At 42.9% G+C, this 18,757-nt stretch overlaps 1 protein-coding gene and 1 long non-coding RNA gene across 2 annotated transcripts; both read right to left on the bottom strand.

The window, feature by feature from the left end:
• Nucleotides 1-5,471: 5,471 nt before the first annotated feature.
• On the bottom strand, nt 5,472-6,312 carry LOC143114546 (uncharacterized). Its single transcript, XR_012984948.1, has 4 exons — nt 6,275-6,312; nt 5,986-6,090; nt 5,684-5,877; nt 5,472-5,588 (listed from the first exon to the last, which is right to left on the bottom strand). It is a non-coding gene; the product is annotated as an uncharacterized LOC143114546 (long non-coding RNA).
• LOC143114545 (uncharacterized) lies at nt 6,305-8,892 on the bottom strand. The gene is made up of 9 exons (XM_076276211.1): nt 8,786-8,892; nt 8,246-8,353; nt 8,079-8,135; nt 7,897-7,965; nt 7,715-7,801; nt 7,175-7,517; nt 6,796-7,078; nt 6,447-6,680; nt 6,305-6,366 (listed from the first exon to the last, which is right to left on the bottom strand). The coding sequence occupies exons 1-9, from the start codon at nt 8,833-8,835 to the stop codon at nt 6,311-6,313; spliced, it is 1,287 nt and encodes a 428-aa protein (XP_076132326.1). The 5' UTR covers nt 8,836-8,892; the 3' UTR covers nt 6,305-6,310.
• Between the last annotated feature and the right edge of the window lie 9,865 nt (nt 8,893-18,757).

Raw genomic sequence — 18,757 nt, 5'->3', positions numbered from 1 at the left:
CTTCACCTTAAAGGAACACGCCACCCAAAATCAGTAGTGATATATGTTCTTACCGTAACTTTCACGAGTTGAGTCGTACCTCTCCCGCGTCGGTAGGTGCACTCAAACGCTCTGTCGCGCGGCGCGAATGTGTTAGCATGTTGCTATGCTAGCGGGCTCTGCCGTGGCCGTAGAGAGAGGCACATAGCAGTATTCAAACACCTCCACGTTTTACCTACTTAAATACAGTTGCACGAGTAGTTGATGAAAAATGTTAGGGCACACAACATGAAACGTGACGATTTTCCAAGCGAATAAACATGAGAACTACAATGTGTGGCGCAATAGCACTTGGGAGTACTTTGACCTAGCGTGGTAATATTATTAACACCTAATTGTAGATCCTATCCACCACAGAGTTTAGAATCCATGCTGGATCGACCCTCAGCCTCTCCCTCCCCTCTGAGTGAGAGAGGCACACACACTAGAGATGCGCTGACGGGCTATTACTTCAACCATAACTGCATAGCAAAACTTATCATCCATCAGCACCAAAGTTTGTTGACCAATTTTCAAAACTACACCTGCCCACCATCCGCTGGTTGTTTTAATGTAGGCTATATGGGTTATGCAGCGCTGCTGACGTGAGGCTAGAAAGCCCTTGCCTGTTCTAGAAAGACTGATCTAATGCAGCAAATATATTAAAAGGCAAAAGTCGTACATTGGCTAGGCCTATCCCCAGAATATCAGCAGCAAACTCAGTCTCTGTCGCGCAAAACAGTCTCCAAATAAAACGCACATCGGCCTGTTGCCTATTCTGCCAGCTTGTGACAATATATCGTCCAAAATGCTTGATTGCATTGCATTCTCCACATTTTTAGCTACATTTTCATGTACCACATCAGCATTTTTGTTCAGTGAATCTTTTGTAAATTGCTTTACAATTACCGTCGGGCCCTTGTCAGCAGACTTCGGCTTGCCTCTTGCCATATTCACTCCTTGTCTTCCGATGTCATTTCTGAGTCATCTACAGATGTTCACCTCCCTAAATAGAACCAACTTCAACCTGTGTTATATCCTAGATGAGACTGCCTGGGTTATTTTGTTTAGATATTAGCCTATATATAAAACATAATTGTAGCCTACCATTCAGGGAATAGGCATTTAAAAGAGAGACAGAGAGTGACTAAGAAATGACATCGGGCGATGGCAGTGCGAGATGTTCAGAACGTAAGAGCTAAAACTTCTACAAACTCACTAACATCCACAGCGGAAAAAGAAGGTAAGAAAGATAGTCGGAAAACTTAGATGTGTAAGGCAAGCAAGCAAGTTTGGCGGTTGTTACTAAAAATGTGAACATGCACGTTGCATTGTTGTGCGGTGGACTTTCAGAATGAATGGAGTCGGAGTTTCTTTAATATCGAGGCGTCATATTTGTCCGATGGCCTGCTATAAAATGAATTGCGATGTCTGTCTGAAAAAGACGCGCTCGTGCAGTCAAAATGAATGGGAGTCTTCAGAACAGGCTTGTCAGTCAACCTGACACAGTGTGTAAAGTAGCCTATAATGTGAATGACTTGTTATTTTATCAAGGATTTCTTTCTTTTTGCAAAAAATAAAGTACAATAGGCATTAATTAGTAGGCCAGGAGCATGCTGAAATTATGTGGCAAATTGCGTTTTTTATTACAATGATAAAATTGTAAAAGGACGTGACCGAAGCTGAGGCAAGCCAGGCAATAGGCCTATAGGCCCGACGGTAATTGTAAAGCAATTTACAAAAGATTCACTGAACAAAAATGCTGATGTGGTACATGAAAATGTAGCTAAAAATGTGGAGAATGCAATGCAATCAAGCATTTTGGACGATATATTGTCACAAGCTGGCAGAATAGGCAACAGGCCGATGTGCGTTTTATTTGGAGACTGTTTTGCGCGACAGAGACTGAGTTTGCTGCTGATATTCTGGGGATAGGCCTAGCCAATGTACGACTTTTGCCTTTTAATATATTTGCTGCATTAGATCAGTCTTTCTAGAACAGGCAAGGGCTTTCTAGCCTCACGTCAGCAGCGCTGCATCACCCATATAGCCTACATTAAAACAACCAGCGGATGGTGGGCAGGTGTAGTTTTGAAAATTGGTCAACAAACTTTGGTGCTGATGGATGGCTGATGGATGATAAGTTTTGCTATGCAGTTATGGTTGAAATAATAGCCCATCAGCGCATCTCTAGTGTGTGTGCCTCTCTCGCTCAGAGGGGAGGGAGAGGCTGAGGGTCGATCCAGCATGGATTCTAAACTCTGTGGTGGATAGGATCTACAATTAGGTGTTAATAATATTACCACGCTAGGTCAAAGTACTCCCAAGTGCTATTGCGCCACACATTGTAGTTCTCATGTTTATTCGCTTGGAAAATCGTCACGTTTCATGTTGTGTGCCCTAACATTTTTCATCAACTACTCGTGCAACTGTATTTAAGTAGGTAAAACGTGGAGGTGTTTGAATACTGCTATGTGCCTCTCTCTACGGCCACGGCAGAGCCCGCTAGCATAGCAACATGCTAACACATTCGCGCCGCGCGACAGAGCGTTTGAGTGCACCTACCGACGCGGGAGAGGTACGACTCAACTCGTGAAAGTTACGGTAAGAACATATATCACTACTGATTTTGGGTGGCGTGTTCCTTTAAGGCCTTCGTGATGTAACCGCGTCAGTACTGCATCCAGGCGTTGTAGATGATCCTGTATTGTAGATGAAAAGACAATGACATCATCCAAATACAACAGTAGTGTCTGAAAATGTTGTGCACCGAATATGTGCTCCATCAGAAACTGAAAAGTACTGGGTGCATTGCAAAGACCAAATGGCATTCGGTTGAATTCAAAAAGGCCAAAGGGAGTACAAAAGGCAGTTTTCATCCTATCCTTTTCCGCTACAGGCACCTGGTTATAACCGCTTGCCAGATCAAGTGTTGAGAACCAATGGGCGCCAGATAGCGCATCTAGCGAGTCTTCTATACGCGGCAAAGGGAACGCATCTCTCCGCGTTTTTGCGTTAAAGGTACCCGGTGTAGGATTTTCTCCCATCTAACGGTGAAATTGTATTTCGCATTCAAACGAATAGTGCTCTCTAGTGCCTCGCGTTTTCAAATGAGTATTGCAACTACGGTAGCCGTTATGCGTCAAGAAGGTATGACAATGTCTTCCACTTCGTCGAGTTTTCTCTCGGGTGATGAGGTTTGTTATTTCAAAGAAATTCAAAGAAATTACAAACTGCATTGAATTATTAGCGTGAGCATGTAATTACTCCTCGAGCAAGATAGTGAATTATGTTGCCATGTTTATGTTTTTTTGTTTGTAGCCTGCCATTACTAGCCTATGTCGTAGCTAGGGTTAGCTAACAACTTGACACACAACGAACAAGCGAATGTTACAGTAACGTTATGAATCACAGACTGTGAAAAGCATGAACTATAGTACTGTAGTGATACATTCTATATCCGTTTATTTTTCGATATACGTGCATCGTTAGATATCATCAGGTGAATCAACGGTAGGGAGAGGGAGAGCAAGAGTGAGAGCAAGAGGACGAGGACAGAGAGGCAGTGGATCGGTGGGAGCTAGGCGAGGAGGACGAGGAAGAGGAGAACGAGAGTCACAACCACGACGAGGAAGACGCCCGGCCGCTACAAGAGACGATCTTGAAAGAATCGAAGGTTTCCAAAGGCAGAGAAGAGAAGCGACAGAGGTTTGTACAATTTAAATGGCTAGCTGCAGCAATTAATTTTCATTCTCTGCCCAATCCTATCCTATGTATGTAGCGAAAGTCACAACGTAAGCTAATGGAGTGTTTTTGTAAACAAATTTCTATAGAAAATGTTGCAGAGATTCATGTTTCTTTTGCACACCAATACAGTTCTCTTTTGTCAACATTGAGACATGGGATCCCTGCATTGCCTCCAGTGCATTATATGTTGTTCAACTTGTTGGCTACATAGGCCTAGGTCTACCTAATACCTACCTTTATGCCTAATGGCCTAACCCTATCTTATTTCCTTTCATTTCTTCAGAGACTTCTGCAGGAGATGAGCCTTGAGGATCACAGACGCCTCACAGCTGGACTGTTGGAGAGGCAGCCGGGTCTGATCTTTGATCTATTGATGGAGCATCAGCAAAGACATGGTGCCCCCACATCTGCAGAGGTACCAGGGGTACCTTGGTGTACCTGTGGCCACTGCAGAGACATGCCTACGGACAGGGAGCGAAAATGCTGTGGACAAGACCCTGCTCACTGTGTGAGCCTCCTGCCACATTTTACGCAGTACTGCCTGGATGAGGGTTATCTCCGGATACATAGGCAGTATCGGGAGGATCTCACAGCATTTGGAAATGTAAGGGAGCCCGGTGATGACAACCGTGAATACAGGCATGCAGCTTATAGACACTTTATTTTCTGGCAGCATGGCTCATTAGGACAGGGGAACAGGAGAGTGATTCCCAGCTGCTGTGTTTGCAGGATTAGGGAAAAATTCCCAGACCCTCAGGGACAATACACTGGCTACATTCCAGGGATCTAAGAGATTGCCATTAGTATTTTGTGAATATTGTAAATAGTTATATATATATATATATATATATATATATATATATATATATATATACACACTTTGTATTCTTTGGAGTTCTGTTGACTTCTAACTTTGTTACAAAAATTAAAAGATTTGTTATTGAATTGTGCTGTATTTGTTCTACACTATGGAGAGAAAAATGTCAAAATTAGGTGCAATAACAATTTGATACACAACACAATTTAAATGAATGTTTGAAAACTCCAGTATATATTTATTTATGTTTACAGAAAAAAACCCTCATGTATTTACACTTCAAACACCAGCAAAACAACAGCTCAATCTGCCTCCAAGTTGGTAGCAGCATGGAAGGCTGATCCTGTGAAAGACAAGGAGTGCCATTAGTCTTGTGCACAGAATGGATTATCATTAACATGCATACACACAATTCAGTATCGGTTAGAGGCAAAGGTAATGAGCTGAAATAACAGCATGTAGATGTTTGTCACTTACCCAGACCTCTGCTGACCTGTGTCCGTACCAACTCTGATGTCGGTGGTGGAGGTATCGGGGGCACAACACCAAGCCGCCTGGGGTCATCCGGGCGTAGGGTCCTCTTTCGCGGCATTCCAACTCCACTTGTGACTCTCCCTTTCAAGATGCGTGCTTGCAACTCATGGATGTAACCATAAGATTTCTCACACTTCAAGGCGTAAAGGCTATATCTTCTTGCATTTTTGTTGTACTTCTTCCGAAAACTTAATTAAAAAAAGACAGTCATTTAGTCATTATGACAACTTAATTGTCATACTTGTAAGACAACATGAATATGCAATTATTTGAATACAACAGAAATTTTGATGAGAGTCTGACATACACATGTTGGCCCTCTGCCGTTCTGTATGTTGGCCGTTCACAGTGGAAATTGTAGTCCAGTGCTGCGAGCAAAACTCTTGAATCATACACTCGAGGAGTGAAGGCCTGGCGCTTGCTGGCATACATCAGAATATGATTCTGAAATGATTCAAGATGTGCTGTTGATCTGGATGAATAAAAAAGAAAAATTAGAGCCAAACACACACACACACGATTTACGGCTCTGTGACAGCTCTTTAACCTCATGTCCCCACACTTCACCTGAAGCGCAGATACTTGTGAACCTCCTTCTGCCAGCGTTTGTTGAGGACGATGTCCACTAGCGCTTTGTGGCTCTTGGAATCTCTTTCAATCCATTTTTTACCCTGAATGTCTTCAAGGTGATCGTGTTGGCAGCTTCCCGTTTCCCAGTTGTGATGGTTGCAAACATGATGCAAAACTCCAATCCAAAGTGACTGAGGAGAGTAAAATAAATAAACACAAAAACAAAACAAAATGATCATGTCACAGGAATTTGAATCATAGAACTTATTGAATTAAAAAACGATATTAATCCTGCTTACAAGAAACTGCTGAAATGTCTCTGCTGTCTTGCAGCACCACCAGAAATGGTTAACAATATCCCTCAGCCAATGAAGGAGAAGGGACTGTCCTTTCACCTTTCCTGCCTTACGGGGATAAACAAAACACAAACAATGCAAGTTATTCCATACATGCATTTTGCATGCACGATGATCCCACCAACATACAGGCAGGTACAGGACAGTGTTCATAATGAAAATAATCTTGAATTTCCCCTGGGGATCAATAAAGTATCTATCTATCTATGAAATTAGATGTATTAGAACTTACAGCAGCAATCTTTTTAGACAGATTTTTGGCACCATGTCACATGTCCAGGCTGTGGTGAATTCTCAGATCCTTATATCTGCCTTTGTCTGGGTCTGTGTAAGGAATCATTTTATTTGCAAGTGTCTCAATCAGCAATATTTGTATTCAAACATTTTATCTGATGACCACTTACTCAAAAGGGCTCCAATCTGGACATGAGCATCCGTGCAGAACTCCACTACTTTTATCTCTTGGGTAAGCTTGTCCACAGTCTGGATAAACCCCTCCTTCTCCATGATATTGGAGTTCCAGTTGGTCTGCCGCTTGTCTATAGTGGCCACATGAAGGATTTCCTTAGACTCAAGCTCCATGGTCGTGTAGCTGCAGTATTGTGCAGAATGCCCTGGTGAGTCATTTCTGCCATCACCTAAGAAAATAAGGTAATTTCAAAATACAACACATGTATGATGGACGCTTGCAAAATTAGCTCCATTATATAACACTATAAAATGTGTAGAATAAGGTCAAATATAAAAACACACCTAGGAGCACAACATCTTTTCCTTGAAGTCGGCTGATGGCCTCAGACCTCTTCTCTTGCCAGAATTCTTTAATAGGGTCAACACAGTAGGTGTCCTGGATGGTGAAGTATGTGTTAGGGTTGACCATTCGCATGTTCATGAATTTAAAGAGGAGAGCAACTTTAGTGTAGTTGTTTCCGGAGAGTAAGATGTTCGTGGAAAGAAGAAAGTCCCCAGCCAGCATGCCAAACTTCAACACAGGCTGAGAGTTCCACCGCCATAGGCAATGTCCATTGGGGCAGATCTAATGGTCAGATAAGAGTAGCCCAATAAATTCACAAGGCATTGCAGTGCTGTCTGTTACCATACATTCTGATGTGATGTAACTGTCAAGGCTTACCCATTCAACACTCATTGCAGTGCCCCTAATGGTGATGTTTGTTGGAAAGGGCGCAACACTGTCACACACCAAACCAGTCCTCAAGACACCAGTACATCTGTCCACAGGCAGAGTTAAAAATGTGACAAGCTGCCTCAAGCAGTTCTCATAGAGCAGTGCTGCTCTGACGCCAACAATGTCATCCTCACTGAGGACCTTCTGAGGGCCTGGCAAAATTGGCACCCCGAGACTCAAGGGCTCATCAGAAGGGACTTCAGAGGCAGGCAGGTCGTGCACGGTCTCTGCGATCCCGATAATTGGCAGATTATCAATTACCGGTGCTCCCTTCAGTGCACCACCCATTCTGAAAAGGCAGAACATCAGGGATCATACACAGTTCAATCAAAGAATTTCGGCATATAGCCATGACCATATATATTTCCCGAAATGTCAGTGTCAACTACAAAAATAGAAATACATTTCAAAATAGTCCTGAAAATTGTTTACATGTATAAACTCAGCACAGAACAAAGTAAAGAGTAGTAAGAGATTATGACTCACCGTAAAGAAATTGGTGGAAGATATTCCTCATCAGAGCTGTCATCCCGTTCACCATGAAATGAGGGTCCCTCTTCTGGCCAATCAATCCTTTAAGATTGAATATACTCAGAAAATAGCAACTTAATGAATAAAGACTACACAACTCAATAGAACCCAATCGTAGAATGGAATGTGCCACTTACACACTGTTCATGGGGTCATTGAAGGTATTTTCATTCAACTCCTCTTCAACAATACTCATGTCATGCATGCTATGGGAATAAATGGTAATAAAAAACATGTATCAGATGAAAACATGCAACCAGAGAGTATTGAAAAGGTACACAGACTAAGGAGTTTAAAACAATGACAGTGTATGGGTTACCTCTGCTCAAGGGATTCAATTTCCGGTGCCTCTTCAATTGCACTCAGATGTTCATCTCTGAAAACAATAATTGTAAAACACGGAGGTATACGTAGATACAAGTTTTATATGAAATGTGTACTATTACAAACAATGACAAAATAAATTCTTTCCATGCAATGACTTGCCTATCTGTCCCACTTGAAATGCTTGAAAGTGCTGGAGGCGTTGGCACTTTAGAATGTTTTGCCTTCATGGGGGTTGATGTGGTCGCAGTCCCAAGAGTACTCTCATAACTGGACAAATCAGATGGACAATCAGATCAGGTTGATGAGATCCAGGGCTTAAAGAAATATAAATGTCTGAAGTTATCATACATTTATTAGGACGCCATATGTACTGTAGTCTCATTGTCTGCTTTCAAATCTTGAGCATACCAGCTCACGCCTGAATTCACTTTACAACAGATCAGATCAGGTTTATTGAGAAAGTATTCTTACATACAATTTGACTCCAGCAGTTGTTAACTCCAACATGAAGACAATACAATACTGAAGACTACTGTACAGCTATGTATTATTCAATGTGAGGTCACAGATGAATAACAGTAAATGTCAGATAACATAAAACGTGAAGTAGCCTTTGTTGTGCAAGCGATGCAAGATCGGTCATATGCTCAATCAAAATTGATTCTGATCAAACTTCTAGACTACAAAACGTCTAACAACCTTGTTTTTAGGTCTTCTCCGCTGTACACTTTACTCAATAGCCAATCCATCCCCCATTCGCAGGTAGCGATTGCCGTCAACACACCTGGGTTTGCATTCAGGAGCACTCTTAGGATGAATAAGAAAAATAGAAATGTCCCTTGAGACAGAAATGACTATATATATATATATATATATATATATATATTTATTACAGCTTGACGGCAGGCGTAAGACCATCATGAAAAGTAGGCTACTGATGGAGGTTAGCTAATGGGCATAGCTATGCTGCTATTCACCAAACAACGAGGCTGTTTAGCTGTTAACTATGTTGTACTGTCATGCTGCCTGTAGCGAATTACACAACCAAGCAATAAAAACAACCTTTTAATTTATACCGCAACATTGACTTACCTGTCGAGGAGAAAGCAGGCAACTTCAGCGTCCCTTTGGAAGTCTTTCTCCTTCATTAGCTCTTTCCACTTGGGAAAAGCTACCCCGATGTTTACCCTCGTTTTTTGAATTCGCCGGTCACGTTGCCTTTTTAATTCCCTTTTTCGCTTTTTTGGCGACGATGATTCCTTCTCCTGTGGCTCGGCATACGTATGGTCTTCCATTTGTGAACTAAAGTGCAATGCAGGCTTTCAAATTGGCCGGGGAAGTGACAAGCGAGCGCCTCTCACTAATTATAGCTGGTTTCAGTCACGTGACGTTGGCTCTGAACGAAAACGCGTTGTGGATTAGCTAAACAGGTAGGCTAGTGCTTTCTGTCCCTCTATGCGATTGTAGTTTTTCAAGATGGCGGAACGACATGGAAACCTCCGTGGACTTACCCGTCCTATGTATATACAGATAAGAAATTCTTCGCTTACGAGGAGAAGTCAGATCATTGGCAGAGGTAATTTTACACCAATGAGGACACATTTATGAATGAAGAAATTGATTTTAGCTAATAAAATACTTAAAATACTACACAATGTCCCTTTAAGTTGACGATAATCAACACACATACGGAGACTGCCATCCTTTTTCCGTACAAGAACAAAGGGGGAAGCGTAAGGGCTACAGCTCTCCCGAATCACCTGGGCCCCCAAAAGCTGATGAATGTGTTCCTTTACAGCCTCATAGTTTGATGGGGGTATACGTCTGAACCGCTGTCTAACAGGGGCCTCATCGACTAAAGGGATCTCATGGGCTATGAGGTCAGTGCACCCCAAGTCACTGTCATGAGAGGCAAAAACCTCTTGGTGCTTTAACAACAGAGTTTTAACACTGGCCTGTTCTGACTCGGACAGAGAACTCAGATCTAAGGACCCAATAAAATCTGACACTTTGCTGGTCTGCACAGACTGAGTGTTAATAGTGGCCGTTAGTTCCTGCCCACCCATGTTCCCAGGGACCTCTACAACTCCAGTGGGTAAGGTTACAAGGTGAGCCTGAGTCAGGGTACCTAAAGCACAACGGGATACAGTTTAGCATCTACTTGTCCTACATTGGCCACAGGAACATATGCTGTACCCTGATGTACTTGAACCATAGATGGATATGATAACAAACCTGCGGGCAGAGTGTCACGAATGGGAAATGGCTCAAACAATACAGGGCAACCTGAGGAGAAAATGTTCTGTGAACAAGTAGCAGCTACTAGCTTAATAGCACCCCCTGGAATAAAAACAGGGCATCTACCCCTCACCTTGGCAACCCCACAGTAGTGTCCACGATCCCCTGTATGGACCTGGTGGTAAGACTGGAGGGCCTGCTGGAAAATACTTGGGGCCTGCTGCACTGAAGGCTGGTGGAAAAGGGTGGGACCATGCTGCCGAAATAAAATCATCATAACAGGCACGTACAATATTCATCCCCAATACCCCAGGCACTCCCACCATAGCTGAAGACCCATGGTCCTTTACAATAAGGATGCCCCTTTTTTAAATAAGGGTACCCAGAACATTCACATCAAGCTCAACATAGCCTAAATAGGGGATATCCAGGCCATTGGCTGCACGGAGTTGTAGCCACTGACATGCTCTTGGGGACTCGCTAAAATGTGTGCGGAAAAAGGATTCCGTCACAGTTGACACCATTGACCCTGTATCCAATAGGCATTTAACTTGAACCCCTCCCATGGTTACAGTAACATAAAGACAGGACCCCACAATCCGTGAAAACTCCGGCCTAGACACCCCCGACCCATTACCTGAGCCACTATTGCCCCCCTCTGAGTGGTGGCTCATCACAACAGAGGGAGCTAGTTTTCCGACACTTGTCTTTGAACATTCTCTCCCCCAACTTCCTGTGACTGAGAATTTACAGTGTGGGTTACCCTCACATTATCACAATTACGAGCGTAGTGACCAGGCTGTTGACATCTCCTACCAGTGGCGTAACTATAGTAGGTGCAACAAGTGCAGTCGCACCTGGGCCCGTGACCTCCCGGGGCCCGTCGTTACCCCGCCCTGCCTCCTTTTTTTTTTTTTTTTTAGAACTTTAGAATGTTAGAGCACGGAGAGTGAAGCGTCACTTTGACGATCTATCGGAAGATGCGCGCTTAACCGATGCAGATAGATACTTCAAAGTGCAGGTATTTAATGCAACTCTGGACATCATAATCAGTCAGCTCTCCCAAAGATTTGCAAGTATGCGGGAAACTTGTCATGTTTTTGAGTCTTTACGTCCTATGACCCCTCAACTCACAGGTGATGATGAACTGCTTGAAAAGGCAAGACGTGTAGCAGGGACATTGCACCGACATTCCCAACACAACTCCTCTCAATCAGGTCTTGCTTTAAAGCAGAGATTTCACAGAAGTCATCTATATTTCAACTTGCCAAAATGCTGGTGGTAGATTATGACAGTGTAAAATCCACATTCGGGGAAGTGTGTCATGTTGTTTCTGACATTGCCTGTGACTGTGGCAACAGCTAAGCGATCTTTTTCCAAACTCAAACTTATTAAGACCTATACCTAAGGAGCAGCATGAGGCAGGAGAGGCTCCGTGGGTTAGCTATCCTGTCCATTGAAAATACGAGAGCCAGAGCATTAAATATTGGGAACATCGTTGACGATTTTGCACAACGAAAGGCTCGTAAGATGGCCTTCTTCTAATGGCCTAATTCACGCATATTGGGGATTGTATGCATATGAATGATTTTATTTGGTTTCTGGACAGTTAAATAAGTTAGGCTACATTAAGTTTTGTTTCTGCGCAGTGCGAGTTTATAAGCAAGCAATCTACGCTTGCAGTTTCAGCAGAGGGTTGAAGAGGCGCATTGAGTGTTCCCATAATTCCATGCGAGTTGATGTTAATGCAGTAATATTAGATTACCCTGGCCTGCAGGCTGTTAATAAAATTATTTTTTTAATGTTTTCACATGTAATGGATATGTAGTCGTGTGTTTTTTATTTGAAATTGTAATCTGTAACTACTAAACTACTTCGGTGCCTCAGGCCCTTTGCATAAACAATTGAAGTCACCCTTAATGTGTATTGCATGTATTAGAGCTAATTCATCCTGGGCCAAAGTTCCACTGTATGGGGCCCGCGTTGCGCTCTCGCACCTGGGCCCACCATTGGTTTCTTACGCTACTGTGTCCAGTTCTATATATACAGTCTATGACATAGACTCATAGCCTATACCTCGGTTACGGTCTCGTTTAGTAGGCGAAGTAGCCTGATGCGCGGTCTCTTCGTGACAAACGAAGCCAGCAACATTTAACTTTATAACTAGGCTACCCAGGTAGCCTATTTGAAGCTTATGTGATGTAGGCTACTTCCCCATCAATAATGTGTAAATTGAACACAATCATCTACGATACTAAGGCTTGGTTAATAACTAACTTGTCGAGAACCTAGACCGTTTGATAACATTAGACTCACCCTCGACTACGGTCTCAGCCTGGCACGGTCTTCGTGAGGCTAAGCAACATTCACTTCTTTAACTTTTAACTTTATAACTTTAAGATAATATGACGTGTAGGCTAATATGAGATGTAGGCCTACTTCTCCATCGATAATGTGTGAATTGCCATGAATAAATAATTTAGGCTACGATGCACTAACAAGGCTGGTATGAATCAAACTTGCCGAGAACCAGATAAGGGGTGCGGTTGTTGCACGGTTACATTCGGTCTCATTCTGTCTCCTCGTGACGGCCTTCAGCCTACAGTCATTCACTTCTAAGCATTTATTTAACATGACTAGGCTACTAAGATAACATTAGGCCTATGTGTATGTATGTGATATAATACTTTCCCATCGATAAAATGTCCATGAACATAAGCATCTAGTTTGCACTAGAAAGGCTTATGTGATCGGTTGATTACAACTTGCCGAAAACTGTTTGACTCGTGTGGCAGCCACGGTTACGAGGCCCAGAGCCATACAGGCTCATCATAGTTTGACTGATTATACTACCACTCCAGTAGAGGCGCTAATACGCGATACGATGAAAGAGCGACGAGAACACTCGAGCACAGCCAATCAGTGTTGCTCTGTATGTGAAAATGGATGTTAGGAACACTGAGTCGGTTTTTGACGTTTGGCACTCGATTCTCCCGGCTCAGTGACACGAACCGGGTTATTTAACCGACACTTCGGTCAGTTCGTCAACACTACTTTACACTCTCCTATGTGGGCCTAACACTTCAGCCATTTGGAACAGAAGAACACACCAGAATAGGCCTGTTTAATAGGCCTAAGCAGGATTTGATGGCCGCATTCCTACACTTATAAAATGCAATTCAATGCGGAAGTAATCTAAGTATTCAGAATACGTTACTCAGATTGAGTAACGTAACGGAATACGTTACAAATTACATTTTTGGTCATGTATTCTGTAACGGAATACGTTTTGAAAGTAACCCTCCCAACACTGCCGCTTGGTAAAACCAGATTTCTGACGTGATTTTGGGCGTTGCCAGTCTATTAGGTATAGCCTAACACTCTTTTGCGTTTGATTCTTTCATAAACCATTCGAAATGAGTCAGTGTTTCATTCCAGAGGCCAAGGGAAGTCATGCTTCTCCCGTTCTACCCTAGCCTAGAAATCTAGACGCACCCTAGCGGGATAGTCTAGCAACTCTCTGTTGGCTTGCGAGCTGGAAAAATTAAACTTCGATAGGGCCAATCACATCGTGTATAGAGACGTTAGGCGGGCTTAACATAATGATTGATGGCAGAGTTGCAACGGCTTGGCTTGAATTCCCTGCTACTTGAAAACAAAGGGCTGTATTTTGCACCCTGGCGCATGACGTAAAACTCGTTTTCCACCCGACGCAAAGTTTAGTTCCTTATTTTGCACGTTTATTTTTTAAACAATGCGCCCAGGGGTGTGGTAATTAACAACCTAGGGAGTAGCCTGGCGCATTGTCTAAAAATCGCTATTGTACACCTGGTCAGAAGTCTGGCGAGTTGTTTATCCTTAGGCCTTTTCACACAGAGATCAAGCTAAATTTGCGGGAAGAGGGGACGTCTTTTTGCCGTCTTTTTGTGTCTGAAAGCAAGGTGAAAATTTGCCGGCCTGCTGATCTGTTCACATGATGCGGCATTTTGGGGAGCCAGGAGGCAGGATCAGCTATAGTAAATTAAATTGTGACGTGCAACAGGGGGCGTGTATAGTGATAGTGTAGCAGGCCTTATGTGCGTGGGCCTTTAGATACAGCAGGTGTGTGATTTCAAAAACCATGGCGGGAGAACCGAATGCACTTTGGTCAGCTTGCATTTGCTTTGCTGTTGCTGTTAGAATGTTAAATTCTTGCAATAGATGTCTCCAGACAATAAAACGTAATTCAGAAGGGAAATTGAAGAGAAGAGTTGCCCCTTGCTTTGGCCGTACAATGTACTGTGCGTACAATTTACGCGACGATAGCGTTAGATCATAAACATGCTTTGCCACAAAAACAGACAAAAACGTGGGGTAAGTCCAGCTATATGAAGTTATTATTTTGCTTTCACTTCGTCTGTTTTATAACCCAGAAGGGTGTATTTGGTATCAAATGATAGCTCTGTGTCTCCTCTTTCATCTAACATACGTGGCATATATATCTGATCACGGGTCCGCGAGTAATTACTCCGAGAGTAATAGACCTCTGAAGTTCGCCTACAAAAAAGATCCAAAACGGCCATCTTTGCCCATATAAGGAGATCCGGTTGTTAATTGAAGCTAACTACCTATGGCAAATTGCATTGCAAGTTAGGTCTGGAGTAGCAAAAATCTAAGTGTGCCGCCTTCACTTACCGGAGATCACAGTATCCACTCGAAGGCAGAGGACAAAAGTGTGTTCAGGAAAACGTCTGCATTTCAGACTTTTTCATCCCCACGAGACTTTAACAGGTGCGATTATTCAAAATCCCCATGTTATTTTCCCATAGGAAAAATCGCCAGATACCGGATGTCAAAGATGGCAGCTTTTTTGTAGGCGAACTTCAGAGTTCTATGGGTGTGCATCGTTGGTTTGTGTACATGACGTTAATATTTTGCAGTCACTTCGTCTGTTTTTATAAGCCAGAAAGATCGATATACATGGTACCTATGGATAGCCCTGTTTCTCCTCTTTCATCTGATATGCTTGCCATATCTGTGCGATCACGGGTTCGCGAGTAATTCAAACGAGAGTATTGGGTGCGCAGGTGAACGCAGAGAAGTATAGACTGTAAATATTATGCAATTTGATTTAATTTCATGATTTTTTTAAATGTTCATACTTGATCGTACAGACTTGATCGTAGTCTCTTTGGAAAGCCCCACTTCTTCTCTGTCATGCAATAAAGGTTGTATCTCGTTGGGATGAACAGTCATGGAGCAATGTAACAGAGAAGAAAGGGTGTGTTTTTTGACGCACTTTGCGTCAATCGGGTTCTTAGGGTTAACAGTAGGCCTAGGCGCACTGTTAGCAGTTATCCCGAAGGCAGTGAGATTATTAGGCATTGCATCCTGTCACTCAACATCGCAGTTCGGGTTGATAAGATTCAGTTAATGCGAGTATGGATCATCTCAAAGTTTGGGACAACCAAACAGCAGTGTAGGCAAAGCAAATCCTAATTGTTAGGTTACCATAGCTGTCTTTTCTCTAGGCCTGGGCCTATCAGAAATCGCGACATAAGCACATTGGTTTCTTTTTTCTTTTCTTTCTTGTTCGCGTGTTGGGTATGACGCGATAATGCATTTAAAGCAGTAGCCTACATCATGTGAGCCAGAGCCGATATGGCCAGAACTGCTGCTCTGTAAAGGTATTTCTGTCCCACCCAAATTTGCTGAACTACTTGCGAAGTAGCCTATTCATCACAGACATCACATGTATCACACGAAAGAGCTTTTTCTCAGCCTTTAAACGACATTAGTGGTTAGTTGTTGTGGTAAACGGTTCGCGAGAAAAGTAACTTTAATTTAATCATATTTTTTCTCCCTACCCATTCATCTTGGTGGAATACTTCGCGAACTTTCCCTCAACACATGACAAACCATATATCAGAATAAACAGCAGACCTTACCGAACATAAAGGTGTAAATTAGCATTCCCCTGCACAGTTAGCCATTCCAGAGTAATCCGGTTTTAAATTTGCAGCAATGTCTTTATCCATGTCTCCAACTTTGCGGTTCCTAATGTGTTTAAATTGTTCTAAAAGTCTACATGATTTTATAACAGGCCAAATACAAAATAAATGTTACAAATATCGCCTAGATATCTGGAAGCATTACAATCAGAGGATATACATATAGGGCAGACAGACGCTCATGAGTTCATGCAATTGTTTTATCCTGGATTTTAGGATAGCCTATTATGGATTGCATTCCAAGCTACAGTCAACTCTAGCAGGCATTGAATGACTGGAGACTTTGTGAATTTATAGATTGACATAATGTGCTGTCTCTGCTATTGCTGCTTTTGATCAGTTAGATTTATTTGCAATCTCCTGTGGTGGGCTGGACATAGCATCGAAATGCCCGCCCAGATTCCCCTTTCTGCCTTGACCCATTCACACTGGTGGCGGAACGAAAAAACTCGGCAAAATGTCTAGGGGGCTTGGTAGTAAATTTGGCGAGACACTTTGTCCCGCCGTTCCGCCTCGGTCTATGTGAAAGGGACAGTCGTTCCGCGATTCTGGTACATAAAATCGCGGCGATTTTGCCAGTGTGAAAGGGCCTCCTGTTATTTTAAGAGCGCATTGTCAACAGTCATATTGGCGGGTGCACAACGCACCGTCCTTCTATCATCCATGAACGCACACCAGTGCACGTCCATGCAAAACATTACAAATTGCACGATTACAATGGGAAACATAATTAGAATAAAGATACTGTACATCTCATGATGAGTAGTTATTCACCATAATTTGCAAATTGGTAATGACGGTTAAAAGTGATTAGGGGAGACACGTATGGAGCACAGCTGAAGACGCACTGTCATGGGATATAAGCAACTCCTGCAGGATAAATGTTTTTTTTATTCAGTCGTTTGACCAATATTAGGGTAAGTGTAGCTTTTTCCAGCCCATGTTTTCGATGGTAACCCATTGTCAGTCAATAGTGAAAGTAACTGCATATAACTGTCTTGTCGTTGACTGACACCATGGTAAAGTTAGTTTTACTTTGCCAATGAGTTCAAATAATAGAGGAGTGCAAATGCGTGAAGGCTATGCTAGGTTTTAGTAAAGTATGGTTTAGTGGAATGACTATTCCAAACGGTCTTGCAAGCAGCCTTTTTCAAATGCACCGTTGAATGTCAAAATACCGATGCATTTATTTGACATTGCGCTTTGCGCCGTTAAAGGGAATGACAGATGTCATTCTCATTTGTTTAAATGATGTTACGCCCCAAACACACCCATGACTGATTAAAAAAACCTAAGAACACCTTGTTGCGCCATGCGCTTGACAAAAACCCTCCCAATGTGGACTGGACATCCTACTAAATTTGAATAAGCTTTTGACGAGTGGCGATGCGCTTTTGACTGTCATGATAGGGCCCAAAGAAGATGGATGTTGCTGTTGGGGCGAACAGCGTGACAGGAGCTTTTTTAAGTTGGCAAAAGTTTGAACTAGCCAACTAGCTCCGCTGGTGGGAAACGCATTGGACTCATGAGTTGTAACGCTGTCCTGTTGCATGCAGAGGGAATTTGAAAGACAACCAATTATCACGCCCCTCAGACTGAGCACTGCCAATGGTGAGTGCCCAGACCCTACATTTTAATGTGGGTCTGGCTCGTCAGGCTAGTTCTACCCACCACATGCATTATTACACTAGTCGCTATGCTCCTGTCATGGGAAATCAGGCGTGGCAGCCCTATCACTAAAGCAACGTGTAAAAAAAACGAATGATCAGCCAGTCAGATGAGTCTATTATAGTCGAGCTGTCATTTAGCCAGCACTGGCGGTAGGGCAGCCTTTTGTGTCCCTTTTCCTGTCTATGGTCCAAGGCCCTATGGTCTAAGCCCCACAACATGTTTTGTGTTGAATTGCAGTTAGCAGTGCTGTCCTTATAACCATTTCCACTTCAACACTTCAGCAGCAACTTCAAATTAAATCTGACTGCATACCAACCTCAAAATGAGCCGAGGGGAAGAGGCTTTGCCATAGGCCCTCTCCTATGCAGGCTACATTGAGCGGCTGGTCATGCAGAGAGAGAGGGGAGAGAGAATTAGAGAGCTTGGGTCACTGTCACAAAGTTTATAGCCAGTGATGGGCAGTATTCACTACTTGTAGCGAAGCTACTAGCTCAGGGGTCTCCAACCTTTTTGGGAATGAGGGCTATACCTGAAGGACCCGAAATCATATGGAGGGCTGCTCTTTTGAAACAAACAGACCCTCACCCCTTTTTTTGCAAGTATTTAAATAATAGGCCTATGTGATTTTTACATTTAAATGATCAATACTATGTAGGCCTATAAACCTAGCCTGGAAAATCCAGGCCCTGGTAATCTAGAAAGATTAAGGGTTGGGCCACGAAGAATGAAAATGGCCCAACTCAAAGGGCGGCACCAAACATGAATTTGAAAA

This window comes from Alosa pseudoharengus, unplaced genomic scaffold (genome assembly GCF_046254945.1).
Source record: "Alosa pseudoharengus isolate Yale_2024_CS ecotype anadromous, Long Island Sound unplaced genomic scaffold, YU_APseudo_1.1 YU_APseudo_1.1_scf_9, whole genome shotgun sequence".
In the NCBI taxonomy this organism is placed as follows: Eukaryota; Metazoa; Chordata; class Actinopteri; order Clupeiformes; family Clupeidae; genus Alosa; species Alosa pseudoharengus.
This window is presented reverse-complemented; position numbering and strand designations above follow the sequence as displayed.

Coding starts and splice junctions, on each gene's coding strand:
- LOC143114545 (XM_076276211.1), bottom strand. CDS start 8,835: ATGGATTGGCTATTGAGTAAAGTGTACAGCGGAGAAGACCTAAAAACA. Junction 8,136..8,245: donor ATTTCAAGTGGGACAGATAG/GCAAGTCATTGC, acceptor TATTGTTTTCAG/AGATGAACATCTGAGTGCAA. Junction 7,518..7,714: donor CTTCCACCAATTTCTTTACG/GTGAGTCATAAT, acceptor CTGCCTTTTCAG/AATGGGTGGTGCACTGAAGG.